Source organism: Notothenia rossii (assembly GCF_949606895.1).
Source record: "Notothenia rossii genome assembly, chromosome: 6".
Taxonomy (NCBI): domain Eukaryota; kingdom Metazoa; phylum Chordata; class Actinopteri; order Perciformes; family Nototheniidae; genus Notothenia; species Notothenia rossii.
Window position 1 is genome coordinate 65049051 of NC_136909.1, and position 18914 is coordinate 65067964.

Here is an 18914-nt window from a genome sequence, read left to right on the forward strand (position 1 = left end):
ATTCGGGATTACGCTGATTTGCACATGAAAACAAAGACGTGATTTGACAGCCATGTTATTTTATTGAATGCTACTGAAACAACAGTGAGTGGTTTTCCAGTGGGTGGGTAAATCCAAACTATAGATTAAAGCTAGGGTAGTTAAAAATAGAGAAACCAGCTCGAGTGCGCTAGAATTTGAAAGTACACAACCGAAATAAATCTGCCCCTTCCTTCAGACTTCCTTACAGAGCCCCTCCTCCAACACAGAGGAACGCGCACATGACCAATGAGGGCACGAGATAAGTTTATGCACGAGATGGAAGGCTGACAGGCAGGTAGGCCATCCAATCATCTGACTCACATGATTGGTCGTGCTATTTACAGCGCTACGCCTTCCACAGATGACATTTTTTTATGTATTTATTGTCAAAACATGTAATTTATTCATTGCTATCGGGATGTTAAGAGCATTCCATGGAATATAACAAAAAGTGTTTCTGAAGTGAATGACCTACCCTACCTTTAACTGAACCAACATACTGAATGTATTAGACAGATATTTCATTCTGTACATGGTTACTACGGGAACTCCTAATTTTATAGCAAAAGTCAGCAAAATACCTCCTTTGCCACATGCAGAGACTACCAGGAATGTATTATCACCCAAACAGTTTAAGCTATGATTTCAAACATTTATTTTAGGATTGGCTTTAATAAATACATTATTTTGTTATTTTTCTTTTCTTTTTTATGACATAGTTTCATCATGTTTGTGCACCATGTAGGCTATTCGCTGTTCTGGATTGTTGGGGAATGGGGGGGTAAAACCTGTGTATGTGTAAACGATACCTAATCTATCTATGCACAATTTATATATGTTCCAAAAAAACTAAGAAAAACAAATACAGCGACTAAACCAACTACATATGAAGTACATATCTCCTTCCTCCACATTCCCCTGGTAGTCTCGCTTCAGTTGTTGGAGTTGATGTCCGCCTCATCTTTCTCCTCACTGCTCTCCTTGAAGCTCTCCTTGGTGGCCCCTCCCTCCTTCTCCCTCGGGCTCCTGGAGGGGCCGGCTGCGGCTCGAGGCTGGTAGCTGTAGCTGGCAGCACCAAAGGAGATCCCTGAGTTAAAGTGAGTCTCCTCCCCCTCCAGTAGTTTCCTCAAAGGACCAAAGGAAACACATGTCAGACTGGACACACAGACTTAAAGCACCTTATAAATATGTTTGATGAGTCTACAAGTCAAGAGATCTGGGGTGTTTCACAATCGCGAGTATGCTTGCTTGGTAGCACATGTCTTCCGAGCGTCTTGCTTCAGAAGCGAGGCAAGAATACTTCCTGGCATTCGGAAAACTAAGAGTGGAACAAGTGCAGGTGCGTCATATGAGAGGCCCACCTTACATTTTTCGCCACAGATTTGGGGAAATCGGTCCGTGCGCAAAGCATTGTGGGGATTTTAAGACCGCGGAGTCTACACATGTGCAGCCTCGAAATGTCTCCAAACTAAGTACGCCGGGCTCGGTAGAATACCAAGTAGGCTGGACATTGGCACAGTACTTCGGTGGCACTCGATGACGTAGTATGCTTGAAATAGTGGCTCTGGAGCAGCTTTACTCGCGATTGGGAAACACCCCTGCTGTTGGGGTTGTCCTTTAGTCAGCACCTGTAAGCGGCTATCTCTATGTCCAGGGCCATCTTGACATTGAGCAGGTCCTGATACTCCCTCAGGTGCAACGCCATCTCCCCCTTCATGTTCCTCAGCTCAGTGTCCAGCTGGCCAATAGTGTCCTGTTTCATAAATGAAAGAAGTTAGATTATCAGTAGTGTCAAGCACAGTTTTCTGTCTAAATTCAATTACTTGGCAAGTAGGGTTTTTATCCTCTATAATATGGGCTTTTCTGGGGTTTAACGGTTTGCCCTTCCTTTAGCACAATAGCCTTTAAGGCTTAGCTGTACGTTCTCTTAAGGCTTCCTGTATCCGATTTAGCAGCTCACAGGTAATCTAATAAAAACGCAGGGTCAATTCACTAAGAACCATTCCAGTCAGTCTCACTGTCACAGACTTCCGCACGCGAAGGGTCATGGTCTGCCTTTAGACCTTCAACCTTAATTGTCCAGTTGAGTAAGAGCCAGAGCCTTACCAACTTATTATTAGAGAGACATTTTGACAAATCAGATCTGGGATGTTTTGCTAATATAGCACGCGCTGTAATCGACTGCTAACAAGTTGCTCAATGAACCACAATTATTTTATTTGTTATTTTTGTGGAATTTTTTGTGTGTACATTGGCTGATTCTGCCGTTTGTGTTAATTGTTTGACATTTCAGGAAAAAAAATGTATTCACTGAGTTGAAGAGAGGATTGATGCATCTCCATGAAGCTACAACTAGCAACAAGTTATTTTCTCTGTTCTTCCGTGGAATTACTGGACATTCTCGTAAAAGGTTCCCTCAGCTGCATTCGAGCGCTCAAACGCCACAGGAGAGGGAAAAGGGCCGGGACACTGGTGCGACTCCGCAGCCACGGACTTCGCACGCCGGTACCCGGAATATTTCTCTCCAACGTGCGTTCCATAAGCAATAAACTGGACGAGCTTCAGCAACTGGTTAGTAGAAACAGGGACTTTTCTTCATCTTGTGTTTTGTGCTTCACTGAGACCTGGCTGTGTGGATCGATTCCTGACTTGGCACTGCAGCTTGGAGGATTCCAGCTGCTCAGAGCGGATCGTGACACGGAGCTCTCCGGCAAATCAAAAGGTGGAGGAATATTTTTTTACACAAACATTGGCTGGTGCAACGATGTGACAGTGATTCTGCAGCACTGTTCTCCCACTCTGGAAACTCTTATCATCAACTACAAACCCTTTTATTCCCCCCGAGAGTTCTCCTCATTCATACTGGACGGTGTGTACATTCCACCACATGCTAATGTGCAGGAGGCACAGAGCACACTTGCCGACCAGATACTGTGTGTGGAGAGGACTTATCCGGACTGCCTAGTTATTGCTCTTGGTGACTTTAACAAAGGCAACCTCAGCCACGAACTACCAAAATATAAACAGTTTATTAAATGCCCCACCAGAGAGGGGAATATATTGGATCACTGTTACACCACCATCAAGGGAGCCTATCACGCCGTCCCCCGCGCTGCATTGGGCCACTCTGACCGCACCATGGTTCACCTGATTCCTGCATACAGGCTGAAACTCAAGCTGTGTAAGCCTGTAGTGAAGACATTCAGGGAGTGGAGCAGTAAAGCTATGGAGGAACTTCAGGCGTGTTTGGACTGTACTGACTGGGACTGCAACGCAAAGTCTGGATGAATATGCAGAGGCTGTGATGTCATACATCAGCTTCTGTGAAGACAGCTGTGTACCAACACGCACCAGGGTGAGTTTCAACAACAACAAGCCATGGTTCACACCAAACTGAAACAGCTTAGATTGCAAAAGGAGGAGGCGTTTAGGAGTCGCGATAAGGCACGTTTTAGGGAGTCGAAGTACGTCTTTGGCAAGGCGGTGAGAGATGCTAAACGACAATACTCTGGGAAACTCCAACATCAGCTCTCAGCAAACGACTGCTTCTGTTTGGCATGGTCTTAAGGCCCTGACACACCAAGCAGTCACCAGAGAACTCGCTGACGCCGACGCCGACTGTTGCGTCGGCGTGTTCTCCTGCGTCTTGGCCATGTGTCGCACTGGAACACACCGCAAAGACTTCAGCCGAGCATATACGAATTGCGCATGCGTCAGCGGCAATAACTCTCCTTACCAGCAGGCAGCGGTAGTGTGTATTCGTCATTCAAAAGAGGAAACAACCGGAAGACAGAGAAGAAGAACAGACTACGTGATATAAACAAACAACAAATAGCGTGTGCATTCCATTTTCACTCTCATCTATCAAAAACATGTTTCGTGCGGTACTGGAGCTATCAGCCATTGGAGTGTTGCTTGTGGAAGACATTCTCAAGCAACCGTTTCGCTTCTCATACACTGATTCGGTAGCTGAACAGCCAATCAGAGTGATTTCTTTGTCCGACGCACGGCCGATTCAACATGTTGAATCGGCCGTGCGTCTGCCATGAAAGGCCAAATAAGGCGTGTCACGGCCGGCGGTGCGGGACACACCAAATTGAGTTTGGGCGACAGGGCACGCTTCGTCGTCCGATTAACGAAAACGGCCGATTTCGGCCTGGTGTGTCAGGGCCTTAAGACAGATCACAAACTACAAGCCAAAAGCCTCCCTCTCCATGAACGACCGACGCCTTGCAAACGGACTGAATCAGTTCTGCTGCTGATTTGAAGACAAAGAGTTCAGTCCTGACACCATCCCCCATGACACCTCTCAACAGCTTCAGTCTCACACCTCCACATCCCCCTCCCCTTCAGTATCTCACTCCCCCACACCACTGACCTCCCCCGACACATCAGACTCTCTCAATTGATGAAAGGGATGTAAACAGACTATTCCGAAAACTCAATACCAGAAAAGCGGCTGGCCCTGACAATGTCTCCCCCTCAACCCTGAAGCTCTGTGCTGATCAGCTGTCTCCTGTGTTTACTGACATCTTTAACACCTCATTGGAGACATGCCACGTCCCAGCATGTTTCAAAACATCCTCAATCATCCTGGTTCCCAAGAAAACAAGGATCACAAGGCAAGGCAAGGCAAGTTTATTTATTTTCACATTTATCACAGCACTAAATGAGTACAGACCCGTCGCCCTGACCTCTGTGGTTATGAAGTCCTTTGAGCGCCTTCTCCTGTCCCACCTGAAATCCATCACAGACCCACTCCTGGACCCCCTGCAGTTCGCCTACAGAGCCAACAGGTCTGTGGACGACGCTTCACTTCCTCCTCCAGCACCTGGACACACCAGGAAACTACGCCAGGATCCTGTTTGTGGACTTCAGCTCCGCCTTCAACACCATCGTCCTGGCTCTGCTGCAAGACAAGCTCTCCCAGCTGCACGTGCCCGACTCCACCTGCAGGTGGATCACAGACTTCCTGTCTGACAGGAAGTAGCATGTGAGGCTGGGGAAATGCGTCTCTGACCCCCGGACCATCAGCACCGGTTCCCCTCAAGGCTGCGTTCTTTCCCCTCTGCTCTTCTCCCTGTACACCAACAGCTGCACCTCCAGTCACCAGTCTGTCAAGCTCCTGAAATTCGCAGACGACGCCACCCTCATCGGACTCATCTCTGGTGGGGACGAGTCTGCCTACAGGTGGGAGATGGACCATCTGGTGACCTGGTGCAGGGACAACCACCTGGAGCTCAACGCCCTAAAAACAGTGGAGATGGTCGTGGACTTCAGGAAGAACGCAGCCCCACCCACCCCCATCACTCTGTGTGACTCCCCAGTAACTGCTGTGGAGTCTTTCCGCTTCCTGGGCACCATCATCACCCAGGACCTCAAATGAGAGCAGAACATCTGCTCCCTCACCAAAAAAGCCCAGCAGAGGATGTTCTTCCTGAGGCATCTGAAGAAATTCAACCTGCCAAAGACGATGATGGTGAACTTCTACACCTCCATCATCGAGTCCATCCTCACCTCCTCCATCACCATCTGGTACGCCGCAGCCACAGCCAAGGATAAGGGTCGGCTGCAGCGTGTCATCCGCTCTGCAGAGATCTGCCATCCCTCCACGTCATGCATGCCTCCAGGACCCTGAGGCGGGCAGGGAAGATAGTGGCCGACCCCTCCCACCCTGGACACAAACTGTTCACCCCCCTCTCCTCTGGCATGAGGCTGCGCTCCATCGGGGCCAGAACCTCTCGCCACCTGAACAGTTTCTTCCCCTCCGCTACCGGCCTCTTAAACAAGGCCCGGCCCCCCCGCTGACACTTTATCTCATCCACATCATAGACTATATGCATTACATCAATGCACACAATGTTCATACTCCTTTCTGCACATATTCATATTCTTATTTCACATTTCATAGTTTATATTCTAAAATTCATTCATAGCATTCTATTCCCATGTAAATTACTGCTTTATTTAATTTGTATTGCTATTTAACTGTATTTTATTACGGTGTAAAAGATTTTGTGTTTTATATTAGATTTCTTTTTTTAAATATTTTATGTATGCACCATGCTCAAAGGCTTTCTCTCTTGCCGGTTATACCACAAGGTGAGTTCCTTTTTTATTTCCTGCTTCTTCACACACATGCTCTCCAGTACAGGTTAGCTCTGAGTGTTAGTGGTGCTAATGTAAACACCGACCATATTACGTCCAAAACAGTCGGGCATTGTTTCTGATAGCAACTTTCTGATAGTGCCGTGGGTCCACATTTCCAATATTGCGTCATATCGGACGCAAATCTGGATCAGCTCCGTTGTTCCCCTGTTTTTTGGAGATTTGGGTACGGAGGAAAAGAAAGGGTTTTGTTTTCTGACGCTGCGTGAGTTCCCCGACACACTGGGGACACATATTTATGTATATAAGACTTCAAAAAGTGCATTTTGCATGATAGGTCCCCTTTAAGCACCAGGTGGTTGTAGATGGATTTTTGATTTTTTAAAACACTGATTCCCCCTCCTGGACACTTTAAGAGACTCATATTTAAATATCCACGTTTTGTTTGGATAAATATACTGTACAGAGTCCTAAAAGGGTGGCGGAAGAGTTATAGTTGAGAGCTGAATTCCTTAAACATACAAAGGATGGACCTTCCTGCTGTGCACGTTAGCTAACAGCTTTACTTAAGCTGTGACATAATTCATGAGGAACTTGACCATGAGATCTGCTCCTCTCAAATCCCCTTATTTCACAGAGTTGTAAACAGATATGACCTCTATCACGTAGACAGTGCCAACAGTGCTAGAGCTGACTGACTGGGTCTCTGATCATTTACAAAGTTGACGCCTAAAGTGTTGTATTTGAGTTGTCAACCTGCAGCTTTACTTTACTGTCTTAGACCCTTCTTAAAAACTGCGTGGAAGTGGTTTTTGCCTCAATCTAATACATCTAAATTGTTACACTCATTATTTTACCTCAAGGAATGCTTTTGTTTGTTTGTTGTGTATCTTTCTACAGGATTACTGAAAACACTACCATGTGTAGTGGTAGTCAATCGTATGGGTACAAGGACTGCATTTCAGATGTTCTGCCCACTGATTTGAGGCCTAACAAGTCAGGTTTTAACCTTTGGTAGATACAGAACACAGAATATTTGACTCCAAACACTACTGCATATTTACAATTGTTACATATCCCATATCCAATACAATTTAAAAACTGTGTTCTTACATGTGTTTGGATCTGTGTCACGTCACGTCTGTCCCTCCGGTGCTAGAGCAACGCTGGCGTCTTGTCTGTTGACTGCCGCTTCTACCCCCGGACTGTTTCTGGATGTTTGTTTGTTTTGTCTACGGGTCTCTATGCTGGTTTTCGCCGATCCAAGGCTGCTCTTCACTCCGTTGTGCATCTCTCCAGCTCCGTTTCTATTCATAGGCTCCCTCACTACTGGACTGTATGCTACGTTAGCCATCAAAGCTAACAGCTGGCTCCACTCCGTCACCTTGACTACCCGGTCTGTATGCTACGTTAGCCACCGAAGCTAACAGCTGGCTCCCGTCACAATTGGACTACCTGATTACACCACTGGATTGTTTTTCCTGGCTCTGGGTGTGTTGATCGCTGCTCTGGACTCGGGTGAGTACGCTGTGTGTTTTGTGATGGTGATTGTGCCAACCTGGACCGACCTGTTGTGCGCCGTACATCAACAACAACAACACTCACTCTGTCTGGCTGCCCAGCCGGCGTTCTTGCGGGGAGCCTCCACTCCCCACCAGCTCGTCTACTGTTGGGTAGCTAGGTCCAGACATGGTGCCGCAGGGACGGTCTGGGGTAACCAACACCACACGCATCACTCACTCCAACACCTGGTCCACTGCTGCTTTCACATATCTCACTGCCTACCAACTCCTAGCCAATCAGTTAATAACCACTGCAAATACACTACCTTGGCTACTCTCATCTGCTGCTACCTTTCATCTGCTGCTTGGACTATCTCTCCCGCTGCTTCAGCCTACTACACCACCAACCTCTCGCCCTCTCATCTACACTGCTGCTGACCTCCACAGCCTCAACAACAACCATCGTCTCCCTGCTGCTACTGCCACCGCAGCTAGCGCCGCTGGGATCCTCCGCCGACGCCGCTACATCCACCGGGGCGCTGGCCTCCCCCGCAACCGACACCTCCCTGACGGTTCACCCATCCCCTCACTCTGGACTATCCCCCACCCCCCCGCCATCCCCATCCACCGCACTGCCAACCTCAACAACCTTTGTACCCCCTCCCCTGCTCCACCATCCATCTCCCTCGCACTCCTGAACTGCCGCTCCCTCTCCAACAAATCACCTGTTATACACGAACTGCTACTGGACAATAACATTGATCTGCTTCTCCTCTGTGAAACATGGCAACAGCCCCTGGACTTCTACGCTCTCAACCAAGCCACTCCCTCCAACTACAGTTTCACTGCCAGACCCCGCCTCTCCGGGCGCGGGGGTGGTCTCGCTGTTCTCCACAAACAATCCCTACACATCACTGAACTGAACCTCAACCTCCCACCTATCTCATCCTTTGAACACCTTGCTTTCTCCCTCCCCAACTCTATCACTACTGTTCTAATCTACCGTCCCCCGAAGCCACACCCCTCTTACCTCTCTGAACTGTCTGAACTACTCACCATTGCATCCTCTCTATCTTCCCACCTCCTACTTACCGGCGACTTCAACCTCCACATGGATCAGCCCAATGCCCCCCTGACATCTGACTTCCTCTCCCTCCTTGACTGCTTCCACCTCACCCAACACATTGACTTCCCCACCCATACCAAAGGCCACATTCTGGACTTAGTCTGCTCCTCCTTTCTACCATTATCTAACCCCCAGCCCCTCCCCTTCCCACTCTCTGATCATCTCTGCATCCTCTTCTCCGCCCCTCTACCCTCCCCCCACAACCCCAAAAAACGCACCATCTCCTACCGCAACATCAAGGCAGTCAACCCCCTCACGCTCTCCCAGCTCATATCCTCTGCCTTCCCGCCCGACTCTGCCCCCTCTTCCCCTGACGACTATGCCACCACACTCAACTCAATTCTCTCTGACTCCCTCGACTCTCTGGCCCCCTGGAAAACCTCCTCTGTTTCATTCACCAACCCCGCCCCCTGGTACACCCCGGAACTCCGTACCATGAAACAGACCGGCCGTCAACTTGAAAGATTGTTCAAACGAACCCACCTCACCGTCCACGCCGAAGCCTATAAAGTTCACATCTCCTCCTACCGTGATGCTCTCCAAGCCGCCAAATCTGCCCACTTCTCCACCCTCATCGACAGCACCAACCGGAACCCCCGCATCCTGTTTTCCACCATCAATAAATTGCTCCAGCCACCTGACATCAATCCACCCTCCTCCCCTGACCTATGCAACTCCTTCCTCCTCGCCTTCAACAACAAAGTTTCACAAATCAACAGCTCCCTAACTGCCATGACCACTATCTCCTCCAACCCCCACGCCCCCCCTCCTCTCCCAGTCCACCCGCCCTTCCCTCCCCTCACTGCCTTCTCTCCTGTTGACTCCTCCCACATCCTAGCCATCATCACCTCATCCAAAACAACCACCTGCTTTCTTGACCCCCTCCCTACGACCCTAACTAAGGCCTGCCTCCCTGTCCTCATCCCCCACCTCACCACCCTCTTCAACCAATCTCTATCCCTTGGTCTTGTTCCCTCCATCTACAAACTTGCCTCCATCACCCCCATCCTCAAAAAGCCCACCCTTGACCCAGCCAACCTCTCCAACTACCGCCCCATCTCCAACCTGCCATTCCTCTCCAAAACACTGGAGCGTATTGTCGCCACCCAGCTCCACACCCACCTCCAGTCCAACAACCTCTATGAACCCCTCCAGTCTGGTTTTCGCCCACTCCACAGCACTGAAACAGCCCTGGTCAAAGTAATCAACGATCTCCTCTCCTCTGCAGACTCCGGTGCCCTCAACATCCTGCTACTACTAGACCTCAGCGCAGCCTTTGACACTGTGAATCACTCAATCCTCCTACAAAGGCTGCGCCAACAGGGTGTTGAGGGCTCCGCTCTCGACTGGCTCACCTCCTACCTCACCGACAGGCAACAATTCATCTCCCTCTCTGGCCACACATCCGCCCTCTCCCCAGTCACACAGGGGGTCCCCCAGGGCTCAGTCCTCGGCCCCCTCCTCTTCATCTGCTATCTTTTCCCCCTTGGTCACATTATTCGCAACCTCAACCTTGATTTCCACTGTTACGCCGATGACACCCAGATCTACATCACCACCAAATCCCCTCACAACCCTCCCCTCACCCATATCGAAACCTGCATCTCTTCAATAAAAACATGGCTGACTCACAATTTCCTTAAACTCAACAGTGATAAAACAGAGCTACTCATCATAGGCACCAGATCAACCCTCAATAAAACAGGACCCATTTCACTCACCATTGAGAATTCGACCATCACCCCCTCCCCCCTGGCACGCAATCTTGGCGTTATCCTGGACCCCACCCTCTCCTTTGACCCCCATGTCAGCTCCATCATCAAGATCTCCTACTTCCACCTCCGCCGCATTGCCAAAATCAAACACTACCTCCCCCCCCGTGCTGCTGAATCCCTCATCCATGCCTTCATCACCTCCCGCCTCGACTATTGCAACGCCCTCCTCACTGGCATCTCCTCCCATTCCCTCCATAGACTCCAAATGGTACAAAACTCTGCTGCCCGCCTCCTCACCCACACCCGGACCCGTGAACACATCACTCCCGTTCTCCGCTCTCTTCACTGGCTCCCCATCAAACAACGCATCATCTTCAAAACACTCCTCCTCACCTATAAAGCCCTTCACCACCTAGCCCCCCCCTACCTCTCTGACCTCCTCATCCCCTACAACCCCCCCCGAGCCCTCCGATCCTCCTCCACTCTCTCCCTCACAGTACCACCATCAAGACTCAAAACATTTGGCAACAGAGCATTCTCCAGATCAGCACCCCGCCTCTGGAACTCCCTCCCCCAATCTGTCCGCCACTCTCCCACACTGTCTACCTTCAAAACCCAGCTGAAAACATACCTCTTCTCCCAAGCCTTCAACTTACCCTACCCCCCAACCCACTGACTTCACTCACACCCCACGCTGTATCTCTTATTCACCCCACGCTGCATCTCTTATTCATACATTCATCAACTTTTTCTTTCCTCTTTTCCATTATGTTGTCTTTTGCTCGTTGTCCTATGCTTGCTCCCCCCCTGTGTTGTCCTTTGCCTGTTCATGTAATGTTCATGTTCAATTTTCTTGTCCAATATGTTGTCTTCTGCCTGTTCACCCCCTTTCTGTACTTTTAATTTTTTTTTGTAAGCGACTTTGGGTTATTGAAAAGCGCTATATAAATAAAAGTTATTATTATTATTATTATTATTATTATGTGCATAATTGGACTATTTATAGGTAATTATACTTTGTAGATAGTTACATTATATTACATGTCACTTATTAGATGCATTTATCCAAAGCGACTTACATACTCAATACTGTGGACAATCCCCACAGGAGCAATTTGGGGTGAAGTGTCTTGCCCAGGAACACAACCACATGCTGACAGCAGTGGGGTTTGAGCCTATGCTCCCCTGATCCGAACACCAACGTACTAGTCCACTGCACCACACGCCTCACTAGTTTTATCTTTTACATATAAGTGTATGTCTATGGCATCAATTCTGACACAACATTTGTGTTTTTGTAAATAAAATCCTGATTTCATTTTATTCTAATACACAAGTTTAAGACAAACATAGAATAATATAGTAAGAGTTACGAGCCAATCAAATCCTTTTTTTAAATTGTTAGTTTTTGTTGTATTTTCCCATTGAACTATCAAATTAATAGTTTATATTAACAACCATAGGGTTTGTTCTGTGGATTTTCAACAGTATCAGAGAAACTTTTTATGGAAAAAATATAAGATAATGTTTTGACGCTATAAGCACCTACATAAAACTCTGTTCACCTCCAATGTTTCGGGCAATTTCAGAAAACCTAGATGAATAAACTCCAAACTGCTTGCATAGATATAATGAGAAATACATTTGCTTGAATGTATTGAATAGCCCCTTTTAAGGAGACCACAGTAATGATTGTGTTGCTTACCTGCAGGGCTGAGACTTCAGCGTTGTTTCCCACCTCCATCTCTGTGATCTGCCTCTCCAGAGACTCGTTGGCGCCCCTCAGGCTCTCGATCTCGATGGTCTTGGACTGCAGCTGCCTCCTGAACTCACTGACCTCCTCCCTGCTGGCCCTCATGGCCTCGTTGGTCCTGGAGGCCTGCTCGCTGAGGCTGGCGAACTTGCTCTTGTACCATTCCTCGGCCGACTGCAGGTTCTTGGAGGCGATAGACTCGTACTGGTTGCGGATCTCCTTCAGAGCCGAGGTGAGGTCCGGATTGGCGAGCTCGAGCTCCACGGAGACCTGCTGCTTCTCCATCATGGTGCTCAGCTCCTGGATTTCCTCGTCATGCACAGTCCTCAGGAAGTTGATTTCATCCATCATCAATTCCAGACGGCGCTCCAGGTCCAGGCGAACGGCTGTGGCGTCATCCACGTCCTTCCTGAAGGACCTCAAGTTCTGCTCAGCTTCGTCCCGCGCCCTCACCTCCTCCTCGTACTTCACACTGAGCTTCTGAAATGAGACATGAGGGATTGCAGATATAATATGTAACATTACAATTTCTAAAACAACCAGACCTTTGTTGTTATGTTGTTGTACATGCTCGCAAATATCCATTCAAACCTAGAAAAATGTTTCATTGGAATCAAGGTTACTCTCAGTTTCATTTAGTTGCATGTCATTTGACGTATCCTCTTATAATTTTTTAGATCTTTGTTGTTTTCAACTGTAGTTTTTAACCCAAAGAAGTATTTTAGAATGATGTCTTAAAGGTCACCTATTGTGCAAAATCCACTTGTTCATGTATTTTATACATAAACATGTGTCCTCTGTGTTAACAGATTTGGAAAGTTTCAGGAAAAAAGATTCTCTCTCTTTTTGTCTTGATATATCTTTATAAAAACCTGACTAAAAATGGGCTGATCAGATTTTGCAAACTTTGTGATTGTTGGGGTTGTGCAACCATTAGCTAATAACCAACCAAGATGAATAACTTATCAGAGGGGCGTGGCCAGCAGCAGCTCATTAGCATTTAAAGCTACAGACACAGAATCAGCACATTTCAAACAGGGCAGAAACCGGGTATGGCATGCTATATTTCATGATCTGTTTGTTATTTCAAACCAAACACTTCAGATACATGTTTTGTATATATCGAGTAGACCTATAGTGAATCGTTCAAAAACAGTATGATAGGGGACCTTACGTTTTCACAAAAACAAGTTGAGCAAATGTTAGCGGCAGCAGAACTGCATCGAAAAAACGTTATTAATTATTTTGCCTGTTATTATCGTCAACTTTTTATCCTTTTTTACACATTGGTTTTACCTGCAGCTCATCCTCCATGTTGTTCCTATCGATCAGGATGCGGTTCTTGTCCCGGCTCAGCTCCTCCACCTGTGAGCGCAGGTCGCTGAGCTCCTGCTGGTAGAGGAGGGCGACGCGCGACGGCTCGCCCTGTTTCTGCCTCAGCGTCACCAGCTCCATCTCCAGCACCTTGTTCTGCTGCTCCAGGTGCCGCACTTTATCGATGAACATGGCGAAGCGGTCATTGAGACCCTGGAGACAGGATAAATGCTTATCATCACACAAAATCCTCCATAAGTTTATCTCATCTACCATCCAATTTACAACTTCACTTATTTTGAAGTTTTATATTTCTGAAAACAAAATAAATCAAATATTTACTTAAAGGTCACCTATCATGCTATTTTTAGGCAATAGCATAGGTCTCAGATATATATAAAAATATATAAAACATGTCTATGAAGTGTTTTGCTCTAAATACCAAACAGATTGCCCATTCTAGCCATGCCTCATATCCCTCTATTTCACTTCCTGTTTCAAAAGTGCTGATTTGGGGTATAAAGCTTTAAAAAAAGAAAAGAAAAAATAATAAGAAAAAGGAGGGGGCTGAGCTCATGCGGGAGATGCTATATCATGGATTATCAAGGATTATTTCTGAAACAGTATGGAGCTCAAAAGCTTTCTCTCTTGCCGGTTATACCACAAGGTGAATTCCTTTTTATTTCCTGCTTCTTCACACACATGCTATCTCCAGTACAGGTTAGCTCTGAGTGTTTGTGATGCTAATGTAAACACCGACCATATTACGTCCCAAACAGTCATGCATTGTTTCTGATAGCAACTTTCTGATACGGCCGTGGGTGTAAAGCCAGCCTACATTTCCGATATTACGTCACATCGGACGCAAATCTGGATCAGCTCCGTTGTAGCCCCGTTTTTTTTAGATTTGGGTACGGAGGAAAAGATTGACTGTTTTATTTTCTGATGCTGCTTGAGTTCCCCGACACGCCGGGGACACATATTTATGTATAAAAGACATAAAAAAGTGTATTTTGCATGATAGGTCCCCTTTAAGCTTATAGTAGCCTAGCATCTGTTCCGCCACTAGGGAGGAGCAGAACAGTCTCCAAACACAACTCATTAGGCGCTTTCACACCAAGTATTTTCCCAGGAATAGTTCCCGGAACTTAGTTCCCCAGAACTTTTATTTCCTGGAACTATCGAGTAAATCGCATTCACACCGGAATAAGTCCCTGAGGGAGCCGCTGACGTCTCGTTTCTTCTTCTTCTTCTTCTTCTTCTTCTTCTTCTTCTTCTTCTTCTGCTTTGGGTTTACTGGCAGGCCGCAAACAACTTCACGGCGTATACTGCCACCCGAAGTCCCCGGAATTGGGGACCGACTTCAGTAGAAGCTGCTGGGACTCCCAGCATGCTTCTACTGAAGCCTTCCGAGTAAATCTCCAGAACGCCGACACCTCCTCATCTCCACCGCTCCCATGTTTTCTTTTGTGTTGCCATAAGTTAGTCTCTCTCCGTTGGTGCGCTGGGCTAATGGTAATGCTAATAAGGCTGATGCGCGGCAAAAAAATAGCTTTTCAGAGTTTGACGGGGCGTGGTTTGCAATCAGAAATTGGAAGCTTTTTCTCCCCAGGAAAGTCCCTGCTCTCTAGCAGGGACTAAAAAGGGGTGAAAAGGTTCGCAAAAAAAAGTTCTAGTTCCAGATCTTTTTGGTGTGAACGCAAGATCCCAGGAACTATCGTAACTATTCCTGGGAAAAGTACTCCGGTGTGAAAGCGCCTATTGATGTTATTGATAGCTGAGGGAAACTGATGATTATGGTGGGAACTCCCTGTGGTTTCAATAAATTGATCCATTTATTCATAAAAAACGGATTGGTGCTGCTTTAAATATTATGGATGCAGGTTTAAAAACAAGGTTTTTTAAAGTTTGTTCGCATGCACTGCACTAATATTACTGTTTTCATATAGCTTTTAATTTAATTGTATTATGTTTTTATCACTTTAATGTTCTCAAATTATAAAAATGTTGAATATGATTTTGCCTTTTCCACACTGGTTTGTTTTTCTTAGCTTGATTGATTGGTGATCTGATAGCATATTAACTATAGCTTTTAAATAAAATAGACCACAACACAATCGAAAAGAGTTTTAAATACATCTTTCTGTAGTAACCGAACATGCAAATATTTAATATTTTCTTCAAATCCGTCCCCTACCTGCAACTGCTCCTTCTCGTTGGTTCTAATCATTTTGAATTCATTGTTGACCACAGAAGTCTGCGTCAAATCCAAGGAGTCGGCGGGCACCGGAGAGTAGGAGCGGCCGACCCGCCTGTACAGGCTCATGGAGGAGGGGAGACTGTTGCGGGGCCCGGCCATGGAGCGGAGCCCCGGGGTGCTCCGGGAGGAGGCGCTGCCCATGCGAGAGGAGGAGACGGGAAACTTGGGGGAATCCCCGAAAATCTTCCGGTAGGAGGACGAGGTGTAGCGGTCGCCGTGGTTCATGTTTGCTAAGGGTCAGAGATAAAACTAAGGGGCTTAAAGAGCTTTGCAGGAGTTTATAGGCAGGTGGCAGGCAGAGCGAACCATTTTACGCACGGCTGTAAAACACTGGAGCAGTGCAGTGAACATGCTGAATACATTTTAGTTGGAGGGATACAAACAAACACCAATGTCATTTCTAAAAAAATCTAATTAAAAGAAATATGTCACAGTACTTGATTTCATTTCGCCTGCATAACATGATGCAATCGTCCCACAGCTTTTCACACCATAGTATGTTCCTGTTTCACTCTTCGCACCAGCAGGTGGAGTCCTGGAGCTGTGTGACACCAGCTCAACTGCAAGGTGGGGTCTTTATGGTAAATTGTATGTGTAATTGGGATTGTATGTATTCATTACATGTTTTATAATTCTCTATAATAATGAGAAGAGTGGATAAACTAATATCAGGAAACATGTGCCAAGGTGTGTGCCAGCACATTTTGAAAGTCCAGCATACATAATCAGAACGTTTTTACAGCTAAATGTTGATGCCAGATTTGATATTTAAATATATACATACTAATAAGTATGTTGCCTGCAATGTCAAATAGAGGACTGATTACCTTCGAGCAAACTTATTTGACATATTCTTCAATAAACAGGAGTGGATCCATCAATTATCATTATCACTTGATTGCCTATATTGAAATTAGTAAAAGAATCAAGTGTGACTCATCTGAAACAAGTTTATAAAAATGATGCCATTAACTATCTTTATCTTTGTAACAGAATATGAGTACTTTTATGGTCTACATTAGTTTATTTGAATTTATCCATCACATAGGTTTTATGACTTGTGTTGAAACTTTTAAAAACAGATAGCTGCTGGTGTGACAGTTATAAAGGTTGGTGTAAAATCCATGGTTAAATTGGAGAATCACGCCATCTGGTGTTACAAACGTGTGCCTGCATTACTGTAGCTTTGTTACGGCCCCTACACACGGCGGCGTGCGTTGTCGCTTGCCGGCGGGGGGGGCTGAAACTCGACCAACAACCAATCACGTGAATCTCCCGCCCCAGACACACAAGCAAGCGGTTTGATTGGCTAGAGCTTGTACTGGCATATGATTCGATTGGCTGACGCCTCCGTCGAGGCGTCAAAAGTAGAACATTGCTCTACCTTTGCAGTGAACACCGCGAGAGAAGCTACGCTTTGCTACCACAATGCAGTTCGGCGAATCGTGACGTCACCCCATTCAAAGTAAATGGGCAGAAGCGTTGAAGCGGCAACGCACGCCGCTGTATAGAGTGGCGAAGTCACGCCCACTTACTTCCGCATCATGGGACCTTATTCCGAAAAAATAATACATTGAAGTCAATGGAGAGAAAAAACTTATCTTTTGATCCCGTTTGAATTGTGCCATGAATTAAACATATGTTGTTTGCAATCTTAAAAAATCATTTCCATGTCAAAAAATTCAAAGTTTGTCTTAAAACTGTTGAAATATAAGACTATTAAAAATACGCAACTAGAAAGACTACAAATCCCAGAGTCGCGTAAGTGCTGTCATAACTGATGTTTTCCCTCCAGATAGCTAAAAATACATTTACTTACTGTACTTACTTACTTTAACAATATACCTGTGTGCTTTGTACCAGGTTGTTATAATACCATTAATAGTACCTCTTGCTCGTTCTCGAAGAGCAACTAAAACAAAACACGAGAGTGTACCTTGTTAGTTAATGTTAGCTAGCTGACATTAACGTTACACATTACACTCGTGTTACTCACCGAAACCTTGTAAAGCCAGTCACGCATGCTGGCTCTTACGGAACCGACTAACTCCCCTTTTTCATGCCCTCTCAAGCTCTCAACATGCCCAGACTTGTAGTGATTTTCACCTCTTTTAATACTTTTCGCCTAATTCAGAAAGAGGTGAAATGTACCAACATGACGGCCATCTTAGTGTTGGTGACGTGTGCAAGACCAGAGTTGTAGTTCATTGAGCGCTTCCCACACAGAAATGTGTAACTTCACAGTTTTACGACACATTTTAATTTTTTTGGCTTGCAAAATTATCTTTTAAATTGACAAACATCATATGTGTAATTCGTGGCACAATTCAAACGGGATCGAAAGATAATCTTTCTCTCCCCATTGACTTCAAAACATTATTTTTCCGAAATAAGGTCCCATGGAGGGACTTCGCCACTCCTTTACGGCAATGGATTGTGGGAGATTGTATGAAGTGATTTTGGAAGCAGCTGTTGCTGCTCTCCTCCAGGAGGAGGCGCTGCAGGACAAACACACAGAAGTGGTTTGCGAAGATTTCCACGTGAAGAACCAAATAAATGTAGAGAGACGAAGCTGCTGTAACATGTAAACACATTAGAGGTTTCTCAATACTCAAATTTCCCCTCCTCGACTCCTTTCCTCGACTCCTATCCTCGATACTTAGTCCCGCCCACAGGAGATGCGAGCGGAGGACTGAGGAGGGGAACCGAGGAGAGAGGAGGGGAAGCAGCAGGCGGTTAGAGAAATGAGAACTCCTCTCCTCTGAGCGGTCATTTTAAAGAGACGTCCATCGATGATGACAGGAGGCACAGCAGCCCCTTACGAAAAAACACTATAGTATTACTATTAAGAATTACTATAGAAATACCACAAAAAACTGCTATAGTATTTCTATGGTGTTTTGGGACACACTATAGAGAATTACTTTAGCAATACTATAGAGTTGGCTATGGTGATCTTATAGTGAAGTTACAGTTATCCTGTTGTATTTCTATGGTTTTTCGGCCACTATAGGAAATTACTATAGCTATACTATTGAGTTTTATGTAGTAGCCTATCACTATAGTGCTTTCTATATTATTTCTATGGTTGTTTGGAACACACTACAGAAAATTA

At 46.1% G+C, this 18914-nt stretch overlaps 1 protein-coding gene across 2 annotated transcripts; it reads right to left on the reverse strand.

Annotated features, from left to right (window-relative positions):
• Window positions 1-29: 29 nt before the first annotated feature.
• Window positions 30-17957, reverse strand: LOC307043996 (alpha-internexin-like). 2 transcript variants are annotated; one of them, XM_079688981.1, is made up of 6 exons: window positions 17796-17955; window positions 15737-16029; window positions 13522-13752; window positions 12178-12705; window positions 1650-1774; window positions 30-1146 (listed from the first exon to the last, which is right to left on the reverse strand). In XM_079688981.1, the coding sequence occupies exons 2-6, from the start codon at window positions 16022-16024 to the stop codon at window positions 954-956; spliced, it is 1365 nt and encodes a 454-aa protein (XP_079545107.1). In that variant the 5' UTR covers window positions 16025-16029; window positions 17796-17955; the 3' UTR covers window positions 30-953. The 2 variants fall into 2 exon arrangements, with proteins under 2 accessions (XP_079545107.1, XP_079545108.1); XM_079688982.1 differs by lacking the exon at window positions 15737-16029 and having other exon boundaries at window positions 31-1146; window positions 17796-17957.
• Window positions 17958-18914: the final 957 nt, after the last annotated feature.

Excerpts from the sequence above, each read along its gene's own strand:
- LOC307043996 (XM_079688981.1), bottom strand. The coding sequence starts at position 16,024 with ATGAACCACGGCGACCGCTACACCTCGTCCTCCTACCGGAAGATTTTC. Across the intron at positions 13,753-15,736 it reads ACGAGAAGGAGCAGTTGCAG|GGTCTCAATGACCGCTTCGC; the intron begins GTAGGGGACGGA and ends TCCTGTCTCCAG. Across the intron at positions 12,706-13,521 it reads ACATGGAGGATGAGCTGCAG|AAGCTCAGTGTGAAGTACGA; the intron begins GTAAAACCAATG and ends GTCTCATTTCAG.